This window comes from Tauraco erythrolophus, chromosome 3, assembly GCF_009769465.1.
Source record: "Tauraco erythrolophus isolate bTauEry1 chromosome 3, bTauEry1.pri, whole genome shotgun sequence".
Lineage (NCBI taxonomy): Eukaryota > Metazoa > Chordata > Aves > Musophagiformes > Musophagidae > Tauraco > Tauraco erythrolophus.
This window is the reverse complement of record NC_141467.1, coordinates 90,754,407-90,779,938: the sequence shown is the minus strand read 5'-3', so window position 1 is coordinate 90,779,938 and position 25,532 is coordinate 90,754,407. Positions and strand designations below refer to the sequence as shown.

Genomic DNA, 25,532 nt, shown 5'->3' with positions numbered 1-25,532 from the left:
GAAGTTTGGGAGTCCGTTTGAAAACGAATTGACAGAAGTAGCATTGATGGTAAGAGATCCTACAAGAGCTAAAGCAAAACCTCAGGACATGCAAATAAACATCCATTTCTTGGTATTCCTATATACTTGCTGCTGCTAGTGAGCAGCATGGTGCAGCTAAGAAATCTGATCTCATTCCTCAGGTCCTGCTTACTCTCCACCCTCCTAGGAAGGGATATGGTGCCGTTGAGTTGCCTCCTTCGTTTAGGCCGCCGTTCTGTAGTATTTCATCTCATCAGACAGCTAATCAAATATGCAAACACTTATTATAAATTATGGCCTATCAGTGGGAAATTTCTGTCGCAGATAAGTCTCCAAATTTGCTGCTGTAAATCTCGAATGGCTCATTGACGCGTGGTTAAAACACAGCCGTAAATCTCGTTCTTTGTGAGACGTGCGGCAAGGAAGGAAACACTGGGGGGGCGCGGGGGCAGGTTTCATGACAGCGGTTACAAGGAAAAGGCTCAGAGCTCCTCGTTGCTGCCAGCCTGACCTCATCGGTGTCCGAAGTAATTAACAGATTCCTGTTTTTGTACCACGGCTGGAAAGTGATAAAAAGAAACAATCAAGTAGCTTTTACCTTGGTTCCTGTCACGGAGAGATACAAACACCCATAAAAGCCCTCAGATGTTTTCACTTGAGTTCAAGTAGAACATTGCGAAGTTTACGGTTCCCACCCCCCACTTTTTGATCTGGAGCGTGATGTAATCAAACCGTTTGCATGTTCAACTTAAAAGTAGGTGCATAGCTAACACATATCAGCTTTGAAATATGTTTTGATGCTGCTAAAAATCTAAAAATTGACGTTATTTTCGGGAAATATACACTAAAATATTTTCTCATATTTTTGTGTTGTAAAACGCAGGCACCAAGGAGAAGATGCATGGACATAGACTATGGGAAGGATATATGGAGCTGCCGCTGTCTCTTTCCTATAGTTAATCCAATACTGCTGAAAGTGGTGGTCCTGTCCTCCTCCTGCTTCGCTTCTGGGGATTCCTGTGCACCACCCTAGAGGCTCATCTTGATGAGGTGAGTCAGCTTGCCAAATAGCCAGAAATCAAACCCAACCAAAATCATGGGAGGCAAAAAGTGTTATGTGCCTTTTGAGGACCTAAATTAAATCCGCTGGGGGCCGAGTGAGGGTCAGAGGTGGTACGAGGAGGGGGCAGCGATGCCAACTGGGGGCTGCCAGCTCCCACAGCTGCCAGGCTGCGGGTGAAACCCTACTCTTGGGAACCTGTGGGGACTGAACGCTGGGGGAGTTTAAGCACTTGGTGTTGTGGAGCACCCAATGGTGCTTAGCAAAAGGCACCTCCATTGTGTAAGGATGTGCGAGCTGGAGGTAGCTGAGATACAGTGGATTTTGCTAGCGGGTTTGGAAGAGAAAGCCAGATTGTTTGGGAACTACAAGTGGGAAGCTGTTCCCTGCGTGTAGTGCAGGGACACCGTTATATGAAAGGAGGCATTAATCAAGAGTGTGGCTGCAGCACCAGTTCAGGAAAGCTGTTCGGTGCTCGCTTACGTCCCTGCCATTTCATCAAAGCTCGAGCACTTCACTGAATAAAGGCATATGGGACCAATAAAGCAGATTTAAGGAGATGGAGTCCAGGTGGCAAAAGGGTATAATGGGAAGTGACTTATGGGAAAACGTTGCATTCAAAACTCTTCTGTTGGTTTAGGTGACCCCGTAAATCCAGGCCCTGCTTTCAGTCAATGGGACTACTCATGAGAGCTAAATTGCTTATGATGCAGGATTGAGCCTACTGAAAGGAAGACTTTTCAAGGAGGTTCAAATAGATGCTGTAACTCGTGCTTATAGTGCTCTTGTTTTTTAGCACTAACCCAGTTGTGAACACAGCCGGCGAGTTTGCCATAATTTGTATATTTTGTTGGCATGTGTTTACAGAGGGGAGATCTGGATTTATTTTAAAGAACGACTTTACCCCTGGTTTCCCTATCCTTACCTTAATTCCTCTCCACAAAAGAAGCTCAAACAAAACCCCATAAACCTCCCTCCCCCCACCTAACCGAACACTTGAAAGCAAACCCTGCACAGTGTACCTTTCATATGCACATAGGTACCTTGCAGTGAAATGAGAAACAGCAGAAGAGCTTCGCAATAACCATGACAGAGTGGGCAAGGAAAAAACAAAAAGCCTTCAGTAAAATACTGCTTTGTTAGATCTTAATAACAGAAAAAGTCCCCCTAGAAATAAATCCTCAACATGATTCTCATATGAAAGAGAATCCTTCCACGTTGAAACCAAATGTTCAAAAGCTCTGTGCTTTGTTTTATTAATGCCCATAATTTATTCCTCTTAGAAAACACCCCTCGCAGGCTGCCAGAGCACTCAGTGTGGTGTACATCGTAATAAAAACAACTTAGAAGGCAAAAACGTTAGAACAAAAACAAAACTCTGAAAGCTTTATAATGAATAAAACCATGCAGGGGGGTCTGGAAAAAGGACACAGATGTTGTGAGGAATCAAAAGCAGAAGATAAATTATAAACAGGAATATAAACTGAGCTTTGCGAACAAACTAGAGTCATTTTAGAAGTCTTAAATAGTTACATGTAAAATTCAAGCCAGAGGTCGTTTGTGTAACCCCAAAACCTTCACTGGCTCCTCTCCGCAGTGTCCAAAACCAAACAGGCTGGTTTGCTCTCTTTTTTTTTCCCCTTAGAATTGAGTGAGTTTTGATGGAGGAACAGCTGCCACCTCGATCGATACCTGCTCAGTCTAACACTCAGAAGGCCCTAATTCACATCGCAGATGGGCTTGTAGCTTCCTTTCACAAAGGATTTCCTGTGATCTTCAGTCAAAATGCTTGGAACGGCAAGGATGAGTTGCTCATGCATTTGAATTAGCTTTTATGTCCCTATCGTAGGCAATGAGAATTAAGAATTATTTTTTTTTTTCTTCAAAAATAATCAGCCCCCAAAAGATTGAAATGTTTACATTCTCTCCAAATTATAACTTTCTTTTCAGGAAGATGAAAATCCAGGGCTTTCTGAAAGTCAGACACTCTGATTACACTAGTAATGGTGGCCAACCTGCTGGTCTTGAATTAAAAATGCTACATGAAAAATCCAAGTCATGCCATGGCTGTTGGACGAACAGCTCCTTGCTGGTGGATGGTCACCATGCTTCAAAGGCTGGTATTGTCGTGTGACCTGCAAATCGAGCTTTGCATCTGAACCCTGTCTGACAGCAGAACCCCTTGGAAGCCATCATCACCTTGTCCTCTGTGAGCCTTTTCTGGAGTTTCCTGACTTCTCGATTCTCTAGGGTGTGTTGGTTGTGTTTGTGGCTGTGTTTGTTGGCTACCTTCACCTATATATTGGTGTTATCTGGTGCATAAGGGTACAGTTTGTGGGGAGTTTGTAGCTATGTTATTGGTTGAGCAGTTTTTAATATTTTATGTACATATCCCTTATTCCTAGTAAAATATCTCTTTTCAAGGCTTTACAGCCAGCTTTCAACACTGCATTTTCTGAAGCAGATAAGAGCAGCCTTGAAATTTGTGGTGTTCCATTTTGAGGTGTATGTATGTCAAATTTCTTGAAGGATTTTATTACCTTGGTCCCTAGTTACAATTTGTGAGTTATTGTTTCGCTTAAGAAATTCGTACATCTTGTTCACAATGTGGAATTTGACATAACTTGTACATATTGTACAAGACCAGGAACTTCAAAACGAGGTGGAGCTGTATCTGTGTTAGATTACAAAGATGTTGTTGAAGATAGAGCATAGGGATTGGCTTAGGGCAAGAAAACCAGTAGAAGAGAAGGATAGGAGGTGTAGAAAGCAATGTCATAGTGATATGGAAGGTAGATAAAGGAGTCATGATGTTAGCCCTTAAGCCAAGGAGCAGGATCTTGTGTGATGCTGGTAATAACTCTGGTCTCCCCTATGAATCTTTTGTGACCTTATCCAGGATCTGGAGCGTTGTGTGATGGCCCAAGTGATAAAGCTCTAAGCTATCTCAGCAAGTTCATGCTCTCTCAGTGGAAACTTTCAGCCCATGCGGAGCCTTTTCATGCTGGTCAGGGAGAACTGAACTTCAGTTAAGATCTTTACAATTCTTCACGTATCCACGCTTTGTCTCCCCACACACGTTTACCCACAACTTCAGTTTATGGGCCGTTTCTCTTCCATCCCAAGCTCCCTACGGCAGATACCCTCAAGGAGGTGGGTCCTACTGGTGCAGGTTTGTAAAGCTGTGCTATCTTATAGCTGCTCATTGTCTGGTATACTCTGGTTAATAGAGCTCAAGAGAGGAGGACTATTAATTTTTTGACAGAAGCTCTTTAGAAGTCCTGGATCTGACTTTTCAAAGTGAAGATGTGTTTTTGCATAAACTGAGGATAAAAGATACAATAACATCCCCACTGTTGGCCAAAGCCTACTGGAAATAAAACATTTCATGGCACGAAAAATATTGTCGAACAAAAGTGGTAGAACTTTGGAGTTTGAGCGAAACTCTTATCCAGCCAAAATATTGTAAACTAAGGGTTAAGAAAAAGGCAAATATGTCAAAGCAAAGCCAGAGATACAAGACCACATCATCCATTCAGATTGCAGAAGGGGTAACTCCAGCCATGCCTAGAAGGTAGCCGGGCAAAGTATGTTTTTTCCATTAGCTCAGCTTGTGCAATTATGCTTGTACAGAATTACATATTTCTGCACCGCTCCAGCCGCAGAAGCCATTTCTTCATGCTCGGACCTGTTTGCAGGAGGTGAAACTGAGCCGGGGCATTGGAGCTGCAGAGAAACTCCTAATGAAGCAAAACCGCATGAGGTTGCACTTTGCAGGGGGTGGGTGGTTGGATTAGGCGGTATATGAAGTAATCCCCCGGGATATTTTTCAACTGTAATTCACGCTCAATCATCAAATATGGAACAGATTAACAGGAGGAGGGGTTGTATACTTCTTGTAAGTCACCATCTTCTTTTATTCGTGACTATTTACGCTGCAATTTTTTTTTGAAACGCTGTATTTTATGGTTGATTTTTAGCGCCATACTACCCATGGCATATTTAACTGCCAGTATAATTTTCAAATGAATTTACTTGCAGCTATACTGCTTAAAAATTAATGCAGAAAATGAAGGGATTAAAAGGAGTTCAAAAGGTCTGTATTTCTAGCAGGCTGGGGCATCTGTAAACACAGCTTTTAAAAACAGAATCTTAATATTAGCTCTGGAAATCCATATGTAGGTGCTCAATGTGTGGCCTGATTTAAGTATATAACTACTCCCTCTGATTGCACGAGACCAAGAATGTTCGGATTTCTGATTCTGATGAGAACAACAGCTGGTTTAAAGCTGAGCCGGTACGATCTTTTCTCCTATGTGGCTGCAAAGGTTCAGTCTCACCCACTATTATCTCCTTAAATACCAAATATTGAAAAAGAAAGAACATTTTTTTATTGTTTCCAGTAACCTTCCAGTACAGCCTGGCCTGGGCTACATATGGAAGTATGAAACTATGCCCCTCAGTAAGTTTTCTCCTTGGTGCGTTTGCTATAAAATCAGGTTCCTGAATCTAGTGTATCTGGAAACTTGGAGTTTTGGTTTTCATTAGACTGGATGTTTGGCATGATCAAAGTAGGAGCTTGTTGGGTTTTTAATTTCTCATCCAAGACTTGCAATCCACCATCTGTCCAGCTGAGCTGCTCCCTCAAATGGGAAGTGGCTGCCTGCCACACCTGGACATTTCCTAAGCGCAGCAGCTATATTCCCGCATGTGTCCAGCCCTGCCCTCATCTGAGCGGCTTGTGCCTCGCTGCTGCCTAAAGCCAAGTCCAGAAAGCAGATCTGACAGCTCTGGTCACAGCTCACTGGAGCCATGCCACAGGGAGAGGATGTTTGATAAAACACAGTAAAAGAGTGGTGGTGGCACCACAGAGACTCTCTCTTAGGGATCTTAACTACCTCTTTACATTTACACATATGAAATGGATGTGTTTATGGGTAGAAATCCATTCCTAAAGCCCTTCCTGTGCCTTTTGGGCCCTTAAGGACAGGCATCGCTTCCGCTTGCAGTGCTGCGTGCTCCTCTGATTCCTCTGACGGTGCCCTGCCCTGGGCCACTGCTCCGGGCCACTGCCCGGGCTTGAACTGTGCTAGCTGGTACGTGTTCATTCCGACCAAGCTTTACCCAAAGCTACAGCCAGCGCTCCCCGTGACGTCTAGAGACAGCAGCGTCTGTTTTGCTGCCTAGCCCGAGTTTGTTTATATAGAACACGAGAGCTGACTGAGATTTATTTTAACTGAGCGTGACCCAACAAAGCCGATAGCCATAGGACTGGGAACGTGGTGGTGTTAGACAGGGGTAAATACCTATGAAATATTTTTAGGTTGCAATGAGTGTATTGGGAAATCCTAAATCATGCGAGTTCCTGCTAGTGCTGAAGGGAGACTAAGTGGGGAAGCTTGTGCTTGTCTCCAAACACTGATAAACAGTGTAAATGTGGAGAAATTGGTTAGTTTGCTATGTAAACGTGTCTTTATTCAACAGAGCACTTGTAACAAGGGGTTTAAGCCCCTCTGCTGTAGAATGGAAGGTTTTTCCTGGGGCAACAAATAATTGGAAGTGAGAAGCTGAAATTAAAGAAGAAATAAAATTATATTAAAGTCATATTGGGGATCGAAGGATAAAAAGTTGTCAATGGCACGGCAGGCTGATAATTAGCTTCTAAGGGAAGTGAAAAGCATCTTCTTTTAAACGGAATTGAAACAAGTGTTAGGGAGCACAATGCTGGGAACAGCCTGCTATGAGGTGAGGAGACCTTCTGTGAGTTTGCTAATTTGTTTCTTCTTCTCCGGTACAGATTTTGCTCCCTTGTGTTAAGGTGCTCAGATGTTTTGCTTCTAGATATTGCAGAATATTTATTTTTTAAAAAAATTGCTTGCATTTAGTACTTATGTAACTCTAACTGGATTTGTATCTAAAATTATTTGAGCTGATGCAAAAATACTGATGATATATTTTAGGATTTCTAAATCAAACACTTGGAATCTGTCCGCTCCTATGGTCTCTGTGCATTATCACATACTCTGTGCTGTCTTTCCAACAGCAGCCCTGTTTCATGTACAATTCAGGAACCACCACTTATTCAGCAGCTCCTCAAAGCTTTGATTTTATCCTCCTTTTCAGTGTTCTTTCTCTCAAAGGACCGATGGAAAAGGAAGGGGCTGTAGGGAGCAGGGAAGATGGACGGGGAGTCCATAAGGAGATTTCCCAGAGGGGTTTAATTTTATCTGGGGGATGGGGCAGGATTTATTTCAGGAAGATGAATCCCCTTTCCCAGCACACACAAGAACACACTTTTTACAGGAGAGATGTGGGCTCTGGGTGCAGCTGTGCTGAGGGCAGATGATGGACGGATGGACACAACCCCACTCCTGGATACCGTTGTGACTGTGAGCACCTTTTAAAACTCCTTTCCCTCGAAATAAACCTCCAGTGTGACCCATGGGCTGTAAGGGGCTCAAAGACACCCAGAGAATATGATCTTTGGAGAGCTCAGCTGTTAAGTGTAAGCAAGTAGCGCACAGTGCTGAGCATACACAAAGTCTCTTAAAAATTTATACATGGCCAAATCTGGCTGGAATTTGGTAGGGATGGATGAACGTATTCAATTAACAAAGGCCATTCTTCCCCGGCCCCCGAAATCCAATCTGTTGCTCTAGGGTATGTAAGCCTGAGATCTGTTTATGGAAAGGACAGAGAATTTTGTTTAACATCAGTATAGCAAAGTATACATTCTTTGTTTTTGTCTCCAAAATGTTTGGCATATTTTACCTTAAATTAAAATATGTTAAAGCCCCCCACTCTTTCCAGTATAAAAATGATCAGTGTAAACATTAGTTTACCAGAGCAATAAACAGCAAAACTCAAGATCTTACAAAGGAAAATGTTGGCTAACCTTAAAGCAGCACACTGTTGTTACCCTTCCCTATAACCTAAAAAAGAATCTCTCTGAGGGCCCTTGCTTTCACCTGCCGCAGCTGCAGCCTTCACTGTGGTATCCCAGTGTAAAGATCACAAACTCCATCTTCAGCCCCCCACCATTAGTGTAGCTGTAGCAATACTTGGATTTCATGTGTGCGATGAGTCAACAGCTTCTATTTGATATCCTGTCAAGTAGGAAGCCTTCAAAATACTTAAAAATCACAGTTACAATAAATGAATTTGTAATAAATAAATAAGACACTCGAATCCATTACAAAGCCAAAGGCTCTGCTGTTCTTATCTGGATGCATAAATTTAAGCCTATATGCACTCTTAGCAAAGGTGATCTGAGCTTGGAAGTGACTTGTAGGCTGGCTCAGGCCAAGGGATTGGAAGTTAGGGTACTCTGGTTTTGTAGTTAAATTGCTAAAAGCAGATAAAAGCACTCCAGTTAGTAGATTCTGGTGATGCCCTTTGAAAAGTGAAGAAAATAATCCTATCTATTACTGAATAGCTCTATCAAATGATCAGAAAGAGCTCAGCATCACCTTGTTATCTGCACATGACCTCTTCTGAGGCATCTGTGGCCAAAAAAAAAGAAAAAAAGAGAAGAAAAAAAGACCAGATTAAGCAAGTGCCTCAGCTGCATTTGAAAGCAGATCTTCAGGACAGGGATGCTTTCCATGGAGTAATTTCTGGCAAAGGTCACATGTGCGCATATAAAATCATTCCTGAAAGCAGTGTCTTTGTCCCCCAGCCATCTCCCAATGGAGCCATTGTCCCGCCGGGGCAGCTGGCACCCTGACTTCAGCCGTGAGGCTTCGGGATCCCAGGCCCAGGGCGGCCAGGCAGCCCCTTGGGAGCCAGCCTGGGGCCAAGGCAGCCCACGACCTCCCCAGGCAAGTGCATCTGCCTGGAGCCACTGCCGGGGCCAGGGCGAAGCGAAGTTTCCACGTCGAACTTCAGTCATGGAGAAAAGAGACCCACTGGTACGGTAGGAGCATCTTCCCTCCCCTTCCGCCCCGTGTGTTTTTCTGGCTTGTTGAAGTAGTCTTAAATAAATATAATTACAAGCAAAGTCAGACTATGAAGTAGAGTGAATGTGTTTTTGCCAAGTGCAGCTTGGATTGGGATATGGCAAGTTGGAATTCCTTTCAGTGTGCATTCAGGGGTCATGCTGGAAGTGCTCTGATTTGTAAGTAGAAAGTATTATTTAACGCACAGAGAAGAAAATGTATTTTAAAAATCACAGTACATCTCTTACAGCTTGTTTTCCCTTCTGATGATGCCTTCTCTCTTAACGTTTTTCATATAAACTGCCTTTCATGTCTGTTACCTTCTAGCAACATTAAAATTGGCACCCAGCGCAGACACAAGAAAAGTATCTTGTTTTTTGTCTGTATTTGCCTCCTACGATATTAATATTATGCAAATATGTAATTATGAGTTTAAAACTCCCACATCACTTGGCTTTTCATTTATATTAGAATTTCCAGTGTCTGGAGCTTCACTGATAAAGTCCTGGGCTTAAAGGCAATCTGTTTAAATAAGGTTCCTATTACAGGCACCTCTACCAAAGCCTTTTTCTCCAAAGGAAATATATGAATTTCTTTAATCAGGGCGGTAACACCTGAAGGATCTGTAATTTTTTTCATAACTCCCTATGCCACAAACACAAAGTGCTGATTAGAGAGGCAAGTTGATAAGGAGTTAATAAAACAGTGTATGCCTTGTAGCTTCTCTCCATATGGTTGAACTCATAATGGTTTCGATTATTCTGATTTTGAAGTATTAATAATTGGGTCCCTCTTTTGAGTCTCTTTTGCTTCTGATTTGCTTAGATTTTCATTGTGATTTGCTTCTCATTGCTACTGATCTGCGCAAGCTTCCTGTCAGCGTGCGTCAGTGCTGGGCGGGCTGCTCCTTATTGCCACCGCATCTGGGACAGAACCGCTGAGCTCTGCAAGTCGAAGCGGGGCACTGACTTGTCGGATGCAAAAATATGGGAAATCAGGCATTTCTGTTGCTAAGGAGGTTTGAAAGACTGCTTACATGAGTACTCAAGCCCTCCCCGCTGGACGTGCAGTCAGGTGGTGGGGAGGTGGGCTGGGGGCTGACAGAGAGCACTGGCTGTGCCTGGGGGTACGGAGAGATAGCAAGGGGCTGCCTGTACCTGAAAGAAAGAAGAGGCTGACTCTGCCCCGAACATTGACTGCCCACAAGTGACCTGCTGACCTGTTCAGGGATGGCTACAGACATTTTTAGACTAAGAAAGCTTCTCATGAAGTCCAAGGCTGTTGAAATGTCTCCTCCTAGCAGGCTGGCCTGTATAGGATGTTAAGAAAATGACACAGCGTTCCATTTGTGTGACAATATTTCTTCCACAAAATCTTGCCTTATTTGAGAGGATGTAATACGATGGTTAAACTGTGAGTTTAAAGTCACTGCAGTGGGGAGGTTTCCAGTTATTCATACAGAACCCCAGCTGAGTTTGAATGCCAGATAGCTAAAGATATGTTAGCATCATTTTTGAAAGCTGTGGCTGTTAATAACAGCGCTCACATTTACCCAAGGATGTCAAATGTAATCCTTTGACATTAGTTGAACTGGAAGTGGAGGTAATGAATATTTCTGAGAGACGAATGAAAGATGGTGGTACGAGACTGCTCCTGGCAGCGCTGGGGCTAGCAACACCTCATCTGAATTCCCATGTGCTGTTAAAAGTGCCCATTTCTGGCGCTTCACCAGATTATGTAGGTGACTTATGGAAATGGAGCAATATCTGTTATTGCTGACACACCAGTAGCACAAGCTGGTTTTCGTGTGCTTGCAAAGCTGGAGGAATCCCTGACCTCTGCTGCACCTTGCTGGATGGAGGCTTTTGAACCTCCCAGCAACACTCTCCTCATGCCACCCATGCTAGCCCAGCTGGGATGCACCCTCCCTTAGGCTCTTCACTGGGTGAAATGATGACTATGTTGGCAGGGTGTTTGACCAAATGATCTCACAGGCTTTCTTTGTCTCAAAATCCATGAAACTGTGTGCACTCCATGCATTTAGAGTAAAGAACAGAGTCACTGTCAATTCTGTACACGAAGAAATGTAAATATAGAAATAAATACATATGGGCTCCATCGACATTGGACAACTATTTTGCTGTTATGTACTGTTTAAATTCCATTGCTTAGAAGTTCCAGTTGCTAGCGCTGTACATGAAAAATCGTGCAAAAAGGGATTAAAAATACAAACTAATAGCGAGTATGCTCAGCTCCTGTCTTCTCTCCCTGAGCCAGACAGAGCTTTCCTCTTATTGCGGATGGATCTTCCTTACATCTGTGACTCAGATGCCTTCTCTTTAAATACAATTCCTGTCCAGCCACTCTCTTTTCATTTCTGTGGGAGGCTTCATGCCTTCCTTACATTTTTTTTATTGTGAAGCACCTCAAAAGTTTAATCTATAAGCTTTCTCCTCCTTTGTTTATCGATTTCATAGTATCTTCAACCTATCTATATTTCAACCTAGAAATCTATGAATCTATGAATCTATGAATCTTGTAGAGATTTTTAAGAGGAATCTGCAGTGGGTTGACCATGGCTGGTTGCCAGATGCCCATCCTGCTGCTCTTTCACTCCTCTTATTCAAAGGGGCAGGAGGAGAAAATAAGATGGAAAAGCTCATACGCTGAGATAAAGACAGGGATCACTTATCAATTACCGTCATGGGGAAAATTAATTTAATTTATTGCCAATTAAAATAGATTTAGATAGTGAGAAGCAAAGACAAAAATTAAACCAGCACCTTTCCCCCACCTCCCCCCATTTTCCCGGGCTCAACTTCACTCCTCCATTCCTGACTCCTCTGCCTCCTCCCCAACTTCTCCTTGGCTTGGGGGGTTGGGATCAGCTCAGAACAGCCCCTCTCTGCTGCTCCTTCCTCCTCACAGCTCTCCCTGCCCCTGTGTCCACCCTTCCCACGGGCTGCACTCCTTCAGGATAAACCGCTCCACTAAAGGTCTCTTCCACAGGTTTCCGGGGAATCTCCGCTCCAGCACCTGGAGCACCTCCTCCTCTCCTTCTTCATGACCGTGGTGTTTGCAGGGCTGTTCCTCACGATTTCCCCTCAATCCTGACTACCTGCACAGCACTTTTTACCCTTTCTTCAGTATGCTTTACCAGAAGCGCCACCGTCAGGGCTGCGGGACTCAGCGGTGCCCTGTGGTGGGCCCACTGGAGCTGGCTGGAACCAGCTGGAGCTGGCTGGAACCGGCTGTGTCCGGCACAGAGCAGTCCTGGCCGCTCCTGACGGGGGGCCCCCTAGCCCCTGCCAGCGCCTGCACAGACACCCAACAGAGAACCTTAAGTCTTGACCTCATATCTACAAAAACAACACACAATTTGACATGTTTCTGGACTCACACCCTCCGATCTTCTGTTGCTGTGTATTTTTTGGCTATTTAAAGATTTTCACCTGAAAGCCTTCTCGTTCTGGAAGTCATCTCTGGCTTTGCTATCACTTGACTCTTCATTGGCTTTTGCTTTTTTTTTCTTTTTGAGGAGATCTTGGGAACTCCTCCTTGAAGACAACCCTATTTTTAACTCCTGTGGCAGCTGATGTACAAACCTGCACGTGGTTTGTGGAACGTGGCCAGAGGTGTTCCTGCTGTTCTTCTTCCCTTCCCATGGCAGCTACCTCCTTCCCATCCCCATTACTGCAATTTCCCATTTTAGTCTCTTCACAGCTCTTTGTTCCTTGCTGCTTGTTGTTAAATAGGACGTTCAGCCGAGTTCCATCCTCTCATCCCTGTGGTGCTCCAGGTACTTGGGATATCTTAACCAGCCTGGGTAACAAGACTTTGTTCCACACATGCTTTTAGATCTAATGCCAAATTTAAGGCTTCTGGCTTTGTATTGACATCTGTAAAAATGCAGGTAGCTGTAGGGACAAGGCAGGGCAGAGGTGTTCCCAGACGGGAAACACTTCTGTTCACACACAAACTACCCCACCAGGTCATTCTTTTGCCAGACATGGATAATTCACAAGGAGGAAATGTGTGGACCTGAAGAAAGGGCGATTTCACTGCTGTGTCCATGCTGTAGCAAAAGTTGTCTGAGTCAGGGCAGGCAGGACATCTCCAAATGCGCTCCACAGGGAACCACTCCAGGTTTTACAGAGAGCCCTGTGCAAACCTGGGACAGGATTTGAACACTTCCCTGGTACTTTGCAAACAGCGTAACAAAGCTGAGGGGAATACAGCCTACAGACACTCCATCCCTCGATTCGTGTTTTCACTGACTTTACTCCAGCAGTTCAGCTCTGCAGAGTTGCTTCAGCCTACTCTATTGAAGTGCAAGTCCTTGAAGCAGGATGAGGTTTTGGTGCAGCAGGAAGCACCAGCACTCTCGACTAATAGCGGTAAAAAGAGCAAAGAGCATAAAATCAATTTCAAGGTAGAAATTACTATCTACAGAATATTTGCTTACTTATTGTTGTATATTTCCTCTTGCAGAAAAACTTTTTCAGTCGTATTAGCTGTATGTGTCTGGTGTCACTGATGAACGTGACAGCTTGAAAAAGTTTTCCGGCCATAGCAGGAGAATGGGCCAAGGGCTGGTAGAGGTTACTGGAACAGGATGGTGGTGAGGAACTGGTGTTGTGGCAGCAGCAGAAGGACCAGGGGATCATCTCTACACCAAATTCAGTGTTTATACTACCAAAGCTGGGACAGAGAAACTCTGATTGCAACTGCAGGGATTGTAACATATTGCCACCTCTCTACTTGCTTCAGTCTATAGTTCGGTATGTCAGCATGGTCTTGGACATGAGTGGAATTAGTGAAGAAAGTTGGGTGCAATGCTTCCATTTCAAAGATTTCACAGGTTGTGTAAAGAGAAAAATATGACTTGTTCCAACCATCTTTGGAGAAAAAAGCATATGAGCTTGTGGCTGGGGCCTGGTACCTGCAGCAGGTGACCATGGTGGGATCTGGAAGATGGGGACAATGGCTGCTGTGTGCAGCCTGAGTGTGTGGCTTAGGCCAGGAGAGTGTCATTCCTCAAAGACCCTCTTTGCACCCCCAAGAGTAATTTTGTCTGAGGCAATCAAAAACATCCCATGGATGAAAACATGGCACTACGAGGAGGTGAGGAGAAATGTCCTGATGAAACAACACTTTGTAAATAATTAAGTTGTTATCACCTGTAAATACTTGCTTTCCTTTTTTTCCATGCTGAGGCTGCACAGCTAAGATGGCAGTGAAGACAACAGGCAAACCCGAAACAAGGTCACCCCTTTGGGGTAGGAAAGAGGGAAGGAATCACTACTCTAAAATGAAGTGAAATTCCCTTGAACCTGATGGCCCTTCATTCAGTATGAATGTAAGAAGCCCTTAAATGCCTCTTGGATAGCCAAAACAATAGGATTCCTTTCCCTGCTCAGAGAAACGGCATTTTTTTGTACATTCTTTGTAAACGACTGGATTGTACTAAAGAATCCCTTGATGCTACAATCTAAGTCCTCTCTTAAAGGAAACAACCTGAAGGATCCCGATCTCAGCTGGCTGTCAAGTCCAAAAGGATTCATTACTGAGGTCATTGCACTTAACCACATAAATTAAATGCATCTAAATAAGCTTTAATTTTTTAATGTTCCTCAACGTATGTTGGACTTGTGCAGTACAACTGAAACCGAGCATTAACTACAGACTAGAGATCACGAGGGTGGTTTCCTCCCTGCAAGCTCCACAACAGAAAGAACAAGAAGGAAAGATTCCCTTTTGGAGTCTCCAAAGCTCTATTCTCCTAATATATTTTGTCTCTTTTTTCATCCCCAACATTAAGATGTCTTCTTCTGTCCTTCCATTGCACTGCCCAGCTGGCCCAGCATTTCCCTGCAGATGGTAGGAGATGGCCCCAACAGGCGTGGGATATTGGGTGCCCTTCATCTACAGTGCTGTCCTGGCAGTTGCTGCTGGCAGCGTCAGACCTGGTTTATTTGCTGAAGTTGCCTCCTCTCCAAAAGCCTCCCACACCTCTGCCCTGTGCCTTCTGTCCTGCAGTCCGACTGCACTTCCACTTGCCCTTATCCAATGGACCTTTGGGTTGGCTTATTTGTTTTATTTATGATCATAGAATCATAGAATCATAGAATCGTTAGGGCTGGAAGGGACCTTCAAAGGTCATCTAGTCCAACCCCCCTGCAAGGAACAGGGATATCTCCAACTAGATCAGGTTGTTCAGGGCCTCATCCAACCGGGCCTTGAACGTCTCCAGGGATGGAGCATTCACCACCTCTCTGGGCAACCTGTTCCAGTGTTCTACAACTCTCATGGTAAAAAATTTTTTCCTAATATCCAACCTGAATCTACCTCCCTCTATTTTAAAACCATTACCCCTTGTCCTATCACAACTGGCCCTCCTGAACAGCCTCTCCCCATCTTTCTTGTAGGCCCCCTTGAGGTACTGGAAGACCGCTATAAGGTCACCCCGGAGCCTCCTCTTCTCCAGGCTGAACAGCCCCAACTCTTTCAGCCTGTCCTCATAGGAAAGGTGCTCCAGCCCTCTTATCATCTTCGTGGCCCTCCTCTGGACCCTCTCCAACTGGTCCATGTCCTTCTTATGTTGGGGACTCCAGAACTGGACGCAATACTCCAAGTGAGGTCTCACGAGGGCAGAGTAGAGGGGGAGAATCACCTCCCTCGACCTGCTGGCCACGCTCCTCTTGATGCAGCCCAGGACGCGGTTGGCCTTCTGGGCCGCAAGAGCACATTGCCGGCTCATATTGAGCTTCTCATCCACCAGTACTCCCAAGTCCTTCTCCTCAGGGCTGCTCACGATCCATTCTCCGCCCAGTCTGTATTTGTGCCTGGGATTGCCATGACCCAGATGTAGGACCTTGCACTTGGCCTGGTTAAACTTCATGAGGTTGGTACGGGCCCACCTCTCCAGCCTGTCAAGGTCCCTCTGGATGGCATCCCTCCCTTCCAGCGTGTCGACGGCACCACACAGCTTGGTGTCATCGGCGAACTTGCTGAGGGTGCACTCCATGCCACTGTCCACGTCACCGACAAAGATGTTGAAGAGGGCCGGGCCCAACACGGACCCCTGAGGGACGCCACTCGTGACCGGTCTCCACATGGACATCGAGCCGTTGACCACTACTCTCTGAGTACGGCCATTGAGCCAATTCCTTATCCACCGAGTGGTCCATCCATCAAACCCATGCCTCTCTAGTTTAGAGAGAAGAATGTCGTGCGGGACAGTGTCAAAAGCTTTGCACAAGTCCAGGTAGATGACATCCGTTGGTCGACCCTTGTCCACCAATGTTGTCACCCCATCATAAAAGGCCACCAAGTTGGTCAGGCACGATCTGCCTTTGGTGAAGCCATGTTGGCTGTCACCCACCACCTCCTTGCTCTCCATGTGCCTTAGCATGGTTCCCAGGAGAATCTGCTCCATGACCTTGCCAGGCACAGAGGTGAGGCTGACCGGCCTGTAGTTGCCCGGGTCCTCCTTGTTCCCCTTTTTAAAAATGGGGGTTATGTTCCCTCTCTTCCAGTCATCGGGGACCTCGCCAGACCGCCACGACTTCTCAAATACAATGGCCAGTGGCTTGGCAACTTCATCCGCCAGTTCCTTCAGGACCCGCGGATGGATCTCATCAGGTCCCATGGACTTGTGCACCTTCAAGTTCCTCAGATGTTCCCGAACCTGCTCTTCAAGTACAGTGGGCGGTGGTTCATCCTCACAGTCCCTGCTAGTTCTTTCCACAGCTTGGGTGGTAAGACAAGAGGCTTTATCAGTGAAGACTGAGGCAAAAAATTCATTGAGTACCTCAGCCTTCTCTATGTCCCGGGTGACCAGAGCACCAGTATCCTTCCGGAGGGGGCCTACATTCTCCTTGGACTTCCTTTTGTCCCCTACATACCTATAGAAGCATTTCTTATTGCTTTTTATATCCCTTGCCAAATTCAATTCCTTCAGGGCTTTAGCCTTCCTCACCTGATCCCTGGTCACTCTTACAGCTTCTCTGTATTCCTCCCAGGCTATCTGTCTCCGCTTCCACCCTCTGTAGGCTAACCTCTTCATTTTCAGTTGGTCCAGGAGCTCCTTGCTCATCCACGCAGGCCTCCTGGTCTTTTTGCCCGACTTGTTCTTCATCGGGATGCACCTCTGCTGAGCTTGGAGGAGGTGCTCCTTGAATGTGGACCAACTTTCCTGGGCCCCTCGTCCCTCCAGGGCCACCTCCCACGGCACTTTGCCCATCAAGTCCTTGAAGAGGCCGAAGTCTGCCTTCTTAAAGTCTAGGGTACAGAGCTTGCTGAGTGGTTTCCTTGCTGCCCCATGGATCTTGAACTCCACCGTGTCGTGGTCACTGCAGCCAAGGCTATCCTTAAGTTTCACCTCACCCACCAGTCCCTCCCTGTTGGTGAGCACAAGGTCGAGCATGGCACCCCTCCTTGTCGGCTCCTCTATCACCTGCAGGAGGAAGTTGTCATCCACGCATTCCAGGAACCTCCTGGACTGCCTGTGCCCTGCCGTATTGTCTCTCCAACAGATGTCAGGGTGGTTGAAGTCCCCCATGAGGACCAGGGCTTGTGACCGCGAGGCTGCTCCTATCTGGCTATAAAGCGCCTCATCTGCTCTGTCCTCCTGGCCAGGTGGCCTGTAACAGACCCCTACCGTAACATCCCCTATCCGTCCCCGTCCTCTAATCTTGACCCATAAGCTCTCTGTCAGCTCCTCCTCCGACCCCAGGCGAAGCTCCATGCGTCAGAGTAGGAAGTAACAAAAGCAGAAGCTTTCCTGGTGTCTTTTAAATCCAATACCTTCCAAAACCAAGCTGAATTATCTGCAGAATCAAGCAGATGTTTCAGCAAGCTTAGGCTGCCTACAAACAGGGATGTGAACATGAGGTTGTAGTCCAATACTCGTTTTCAAAACAGCTGTTGTGGCTTAAGCTGTTCCAGAGGAAGCCTGTATGTGCTCCTGCTCTGTCTCAGAAGTGAAGTTCGCCCCAGGAGTAGGGCTGCTCCTCCTCTGCTGACTTCAGCTGTCACCTGAAGATATTGCTGGTTCTTGCCTGTTTCCATCATTCATCCTGGCTTCTTTAACCAAAGCGTGTTGTGTTAGTTTGTTTGGTTTGGTTTTGTTTTGTTTTGTAAAAAAGGTGATTTAATCCTAGTGTTCCTCAGCACCAGGCTGGAGGAAGATCACTCAAGCAATGAAACTCCCGTGGTCAGTGTGGTGAAGTGCAGAGGAGGAGGAGAGGCAGCTGTGCTGGGCAGCTCCTCATCCGAAAGGAAGAGAAGTTGAATTCACAAACTTGAGTGGCAACACCAAGCACTGGAGGCTTTTCCTTCAACTGGCAAAGCTATTGCCGGAAAAGGTGATGTCTCCACCCTTTTCACCAGAGCAGTAGTTTACTCAAGTCCTTTTCACGTTGCATTGGATCAGATGTTGCCTTCAAAGGTGTTTGGTTGCAGTGTCTTGGAGAAGGGGTGGCAATAGACAGTGAAAGGATGCGAAATTAAATAGCCCCAGCTGTTTTGCAGCCTTTCTGTGGATACCCAGGAACATCTGTCTCTGTCCTGAGAACCTTCAGCAAATATAATTTCAAGCTGACTTTAGTCTTGCCTGCTGTGAAAAAGAGATTTACTGGGGTGGGCAGCCTTCTGTGAAGACTGAGCAAAGCAGAGCTGCTTTTGTTTTACAGCAGTCAGCAATTATTAAACTGAGGAACTGATTATTTCTGCAAATCTTGTACTGCAAAGATGAGTTAGAGAAACATAACTTAACTTAGTAAGATTATTTGCTTTAATAAATTTAAGTGGCCAGAGTTCCCCTACAGTCTACTTATTTAATCCATTAGAAAATGATTCTTTATTCCTTTCCAAAGTTTTATGCTGAAAAGGTAAAAAAAGTATTTATATCCAAAAAAAACCCTGATAATCCTTATGCAAACCCATGCTAGCACAGAGTTGCACATTTTTCATTTCTACCACTTTCCTTCATTTTTTTCACATTGCATTCCTGCAGAGCTTGAAATGTATTAATTTACACATTATGATAAGGTTTAAAAAAAAATAATAATCCAGCAATGGATTACATTGTTTTGTTGAAATGTCACTTATACTTTTCTCACCCGGAGAAAACAGGGAGTGCTGTTCCAACAGGATGTTTTTCCCTTTGTACTTACATTTGTCATCTTTGCACTCGGCTATAATCAGAAAAAAAAAAAAGCTGGCATTCGACTGCAGTGGTGGTGACATGGTTCAACTGAGGAAAATTTGTGATGCCTGGAAAGCAGCCCATCTGTCCGAAATGACCTAAAAAGCAACAGGCATTTGTTTTACGCTTTTGTGCTTTGCCATTAAAACAGGCAGCAGCAGATGCATGTTAAGAAATGGGGAGAGCCGAGCGTATGCTGGGGTGACGCGGCTCCCCTGGGAGCAGCAGCGAGTTGGGGGGCAAGACGAAAGCTCGTGTGTGCTCTGCCCTCTGCTCCCCTGGCCATGGGGTGCCACTCATTTACAGGACCCAGCCTGGGGTTCAGAAGCAGTAGCAGCCTGCAGCTCACTGTATCTCACAGACACGCCGCTTCCAGGGCTGAGGACCAGAACAGGGAACTCCTCCAGCTGCAAAACCTGCGAAAGGAAGGGAATTTTTAAACCTGTTTTGACTGGCAGTGTGGCCCTGGGATGGTTGGTTGGGGTGAAAGGGATGGAAGTGATGGCAAGGACTAGCCAATTTGCCAGGGCTGCTGGGAGGCGCTTGGTACCTGGACTCTACCTGCTGGCTTTATCTCTGTTCTGAAGGAAAAGACAGAGAATCCAGTTATTTCCAAGTTAATTCAATACCCAACCTTTCTCAACAGCTGGAGATAGCTTAAGCTTGTGTAAGTTATAAACCTGTGTCTTCCAACTATGAGATAAATCAGTACCCTCAAAAGGGGTTACAGATGGGGCCAAGTCTGTGACAGTGCTAACCGTGTCATCATTTTATGCGTTTTCCTCCGGGCAGAAGCCTGAGCAGTTCCTATCTACTGGTAAGCGTTCATGGGACCGCTCAGTCAATCAGATCAGGCAGTTTAGTCAGCTTTTAATAATTGTTATTTTTCTGAGGACATCTCTTCTTCTTCAGCTGTCCTAATTACTTCAGGATTTTTATTTTTTGAATAGAGGATTTCCTTCTCTTTATGCTGCACTGATTGCGCTTAGCGGTGCAGTCTTGCACTCCCCCTTGAAACAGGAGAGCTTTGAACTTGAGCAGGGCTTGCGTTCGGATGAAGTCGGTTCAAGCCCAGAAGATCCACAGCTTTTTTTTTGTCTTGACTGCAACACTGCCACATCTCACATCTTGAGATGACTCCTTGTGCATAGAAACAAGAAGAAAACCTGCCAATGTGAGGACATGTCCCTGTTTGCTGTGGGGAAATCTTCTGTTTCCAGACTGATCCCACTTGGCTTTTTCCCCAGGAGAAGTATCAGTGCTGCAGAACATGGATGTCCAAAGCCTCAACTGCAGGCAAGTTGGGAACAACATTCCTAGTGACATATCTCTTTAAACTGCAATCAAATAAGGTTTGGCCATTTAGAAAATATCGGTGATTTTTTTAGATTAATGAGAAGAAAAGTATTAATTAAAATACTTTTTTGATCAAGCGCCAAAAACATTTAAAAAAGAGATTTAAAACAAACAAACAGAAACTCTTGTTTGGCAAAGAAAGCAAATTCAAAGTAAACAAAACAGTATTAATTATATCCACATTTTACTTGTAGGGAAGAGATTAGCACTTGGAAATTTTTTAATCATAACCAAGCCTTGAGCTTGAAAAGTGTGCCAAAATAGAGTTTGGGCTGAGGGCAAATATGATTAAGTAGGAGAGATATGTTACAGGATTGTTGAAGAAGTCCCCACAAGAAGTTTTGCATTGCAGGAAATTCAGAGCTAATATTCTCCCAAGAGAGGTTCGAACATGGTAAAGAGTGTACATGCAAGTTAGACAAAGCAACTAGGAACATGATTTGAAGTCTAGAAAACCTGCTTTAGTGCATCTTTGTTCTGGAGGCTGTGTCGATTTGCTCGAGGGTAGGGAGGCCCTTCAGAGGGATTTGAACAGACTGGATGGTTGGGCTGAGGCCAATGGCATGAGCTTTAATAAGGCCAAGTGCAGAGTCCTTCACTTGGGGTATAAAAACCCCAAGCATCGCTATAGGCTCGGGGAGGAGTGGCTGGAGAGCTGCCTGGCGGAGAAGGACCTGGAGGTGTTGGTTGACTACCGGCTTGATATGAGCCAGCAGTGTGCCCAGGTGGCCAAAAAGGCCCATGGGATACTGGCGTGTATCAAGAATAGTGTAACCAGCAGGAATAGGGAAGTGATCCTGCCCCTGTACTCGGCACTGGTGAGGCCGCACCTGGAATATTGTGTCCAGTTTTGGGCCCCTCACTTTAAGAGAGATATTGAGCTCCTGGAGCGAGTCCAAAGAAGGGCGACTAAACTGGTCAAGGGGCTGGAAAATAAAACTTATGGGGACCGGCTGAGGGAGTTGGGGCTGTTTAGCCTGGAGAAGAGAAGGCTGAGGGGAGACCTGATTACAGCCTACAAATACTTGAGAAGGGATGGTGGGGAGGTGGGGGAAGGGCTCTTTACATTGGTGATGGGTGATAGGACAAGAGGAAATGGGTATAAGCTTAGTCAGGGGAGATTCAGGTTGGATGTTAGGAAGTATTTCTTCTCTGAAAGGGTTGTCAGCCACTGGAATAGGCTGCCCAGGGAGGTGGTTGAGTCCCCATCCCTGGATGTGTTTAAGAAAAGGGTGGATGAACTACTTAGGGATATGGTTTAATGGGAATTAGGGACGGTTGGACTGGATGATCTCTAAGGTCTTTTCCAACCTAGAAATCTATGAAATCTATGGTTTATTCTTTGTTGGGTTTGTTTTTTTTTTTTCTCTCTTCTCTTTTAGCTTTAACTCGTTTGTAAAGGACTATGGTTTTTGCAGGACAGAATAGGTTATGTCACTTGTAAAATTCAAATAAATTAACAGTGATTGTGTGTGGCACATGCAAGGCCCTTGAGACTTCCAGACTACTGTCAGGGGGTAGACTGAAGTCTACAGCTCTTTTAAAAAGATGGATGTGAAGCTGTTGATGGGCATCTGTGATACTCGTCACCATCTCAAAACAGGGGAAAGCAAGGATGAGGACCATTAAAAATACATATGGGCCCCTTGGCTCTGTGTTTTACTCATTCATCCTCTCCATGAAGAAGTGATTTTTCATCACGGAACAGTTTGTATTCTGCAGCGTGCTAGATTTTTTATATACAATTATAAATATAATTCTATATAAACATATATATACATATATAAACATATATATGATTATAAATATAATCGTATATAAAATTGAGATACATAGTTCTGAACCCAGTGCATTTTAGTGAAGTACTTCAGTTGCTTCATAATAATAATGTCCAGAAACTGAATGGGGAAATTGTTGGTTTCTTTGAAGATGATGCAGGTGTACATGTTGGACTGGTGTTAATGCTGTTACTGTCGTACGTGCCGTTCACAGGGAGAGGTGTAACACCCTGCGTTGGAGCGGTCGGTCTATTAGCTGTAGTACTGCTGGGAGGAGAGAGACAGGCATTCAGGCATGCAGAGCTTTCTACAGGTCACTGAAAACTTGTCTCCTTTTTCCAGCTAACCTAGCTGCTCTGACAAAAGAGGACACTTTACTTACAAACCTTGCCTTACTTGTGTGTGACACACATGGTGATCACGTGTGTAGGATGTACTCAAGCTGAGGCCCCTCCGCAGGCATCAGAGGCAGCTTCAGGAGCTGCACTGCTCTCACCAAATCCACAGCCTTCATTTAGCCACCAAAGCTGTAGCATCCGATGTGCTGTGTGAAAGAATTTAATCCTGTACTGCGTTATGTCCTTTTTTTCACCAGGCTACCCACCTGGGTTTCAGTCCTTGTCCCAGTGAGTATGCAAGTGTTTTACATGAGTAAAGCAGAGACTGGGAGTCAGGTCCTCCCTTGGCCAGTGGTTCCTCTTCTCTCTCTGGGTAGGCAGAGCATGTACGCTCAGTTTCGGTCAAGCGTGCACCCGAGACACCTGTGTTTTGTGCAGGACGTGGTTTGGTAGCCGTCCTGGGGGAGCACTTACGGGAGGGTGAGGTGAGGGGAGGTGGATGCGACGTGCTTTGCTGGTCATCCTCAGTGAGGTTTGGGCTGGATCTGGGTCCTCACCTGCCAGCCCTGTGAACCCTGCAGGCATCACATAGGGTGCTCAGAAATGTTGATGGGCCTATAGGTGCCTAAGGCAGTTGGTGCCTCAGGGGTTGGGCTGCAGCAAACTGCAATTTCAAAGACTTGAATTTGTCTGTCATAGACCGTGAGAGTCTGACACCTCTTTATGGTTGTTTCTGGCCAAGCAAGTCATCCTCAGCACACTCCTCCGGTGCATCTGGCACTATGGTTTGCATACCTTTCCCCTGAGGGTGGTGATGAGTAGACATAACTGGTGACTGTTCTTCAAGCCTGAAGTGGCTGTCAGGTGGTGTTTTGAGGCACTGTGGTGAGGAGGGTGTCTTCTCATGAGCACAGCCTGGTTTGTGGGTCGCCCCAGTCTCCTGGGGTAGCAGTGGGCACAGTGGTGCAGCTCCTCAGCAGTCAGTCCTTTGCCCTCTGCCAGGGAAATCGCCTTCTTGGCAAAATGCAACTTTTATGTGTATAAGAGCAAAAGATACTTGCAGAAGCTGCTGCAGCTCTCACAACATGTCCTAAAGCCCAAGGAAGGGACAGTCTGACCCTTGTCTATGCTGATAGCTTCTTTTCCTCTATATCCTGCCTGTCCCTTGAACGCATCCATGCGAACATTTGTGTCCTCTCCGACCCTTTATGATCAGATTGCAATATTTTGTTTCCAAGCCAGCTTGCCAACCATTTGAAATCTATCACCTTGCTGCAGTTTTTGCCTCCACCAGGTAAAGAGGACTTCTCAGTGATGCTATTTTGGGGCCTTCAGTGGTACTTGTACAAGCTGAGCGGATATAGGTCCCTCATCCTTCAGCAACTCTTGTGTATTTTTTCTTGCATGCCCAGGCTGTGCGATCACATTTCTGGGCTCCTGTATGTGGCTGTAGCAGCTCCTGTATGTGGCCGTAGCCGCTCCTGTATGTGGCCGTAGCCTGGATCCTGGGCTGATCTCTGCTGAGGGACTGCTCATCGCAGGTTATCACACTCCTGCACTGACTCTTACTCCTCTTGCCTCTCTTTTTGTCATCAGACCACTGACCCTGGCTGGCTTTGCTGTTCTTTTGCTGTCCTTTTGCTGTCCTTGCCCTCACACACTCACCTTCCCTTCCTTCTCTGTCTTACCAGTTGCTGCGCAAGCTAAGTGCCAAAGATACTTGATTTTGATCCATAAAGTCCTATAAAAATATGTTTTAAAGTCCTTTATACACAGGAATCAACTCTTCTTGTTATGTCATGCCTCTTTGGTTTTGCTAAAAAGCCTCAGGGTGTTTTCAGTGAGGTACCTGCAGCTTCCCATGTTCACTTTGGCTGCTGGAAGCTTATTTGGTTTTGCAGTGCTTGTATCTGAGGAGACTCCATGTGGACACTGCTTGAATTTCTACAGTTTATCATAAGATTTTGTTCTTTGAAATGGCTATTTCACGTACCCAACGAACTGTTTTCTTTGGCCACAACTATGTGTGGAAGCTGTGTTTGGGGGAGGGGGCAGGTGGTGGTGAGAGCTCTGGGACATTTTGGGGAAGTCCTTCACCTTTCTGCCTTTTGTGCTGCTGTCAAGCATACTGGAAGCTTTGATTCTGGCCCCATGGTCACCCAATGTGGCTGCATCCAGCAGCGCAAAGTGGAGATGAGTAGCTAAAAAGGCTAATTTCTTTAGAGCCCTCTCCATCCACAACCTCTCACTCAGCCACTATACTTGATTTCTTTGCGTTTTCTTTTGTCATTAAAAAACTCTTCAAGAAAAATCACTTTTACATAAGACTGAATATTGCCTTTCTTATATTAACTCTATGGAACAGCAGAATGCCTGTAAGTGTGGAAATGGGAGTCTGAACTTCTCATTTAAAGTGTCACCTAGTGGCTGGTTGGACTTTTTGCATCCCGAGATAAATAATAATCAGTATGATCATATAAGCCATAAAAGCCAAAGCCCAATTCTTATGCACAATAACTGATGAAGAGGCATTTCATATGCTGTTGATCTTGTTAAAAACCCTTTTTAATGTGTTTCGTTTAAGCCCTAAAACTTGCTCTAAACCGCCACATTCTTGGGCCAGGAATACATTATTTCAGCTTAGGTCTTTCCTATTCTGATGAGTAAAATGGCAATTAATCGCTAAAAAAATTAATTGCCAGCGATTCCAGCAGTGAAATTTTGCCTGAATGAAATCATTAGACCTTGTTTATGCTAATAAGTTCCTTGTGCATCTGTGGGGTGGCTTCAGGCAGAATCCTTCTGACAAAAAGATGATTGTGCATCTGAGTA

The 25,532-nt window shown here is 45.3% G+C and overlaps 1 protein-coding gene across 1 annotated transcript in view; it reads left to right on the top strand.

Moving 5' to 3' along the window:
• Nucleotides 1-8,769: 8,769 nt before the first annotated feature.
• The window catches only part of ENPP2 (ectonucleotide pyrophosphatase/phosphodiesterase 2), a 77,437-nt gene continuing 60,674 nt past the window's right edge, over nt 8,770-25,532 (top strand). The window contains exon 1 of the mRNA XM_086609539.1: nt 8,770-8,991. Within this exon, the coding sequence (XP_086465665.1) occupies nt 8,770-8,991 (222 nt within the window). The remainder of the gene's footprint in view (nt 8,992-25,532) is intronic.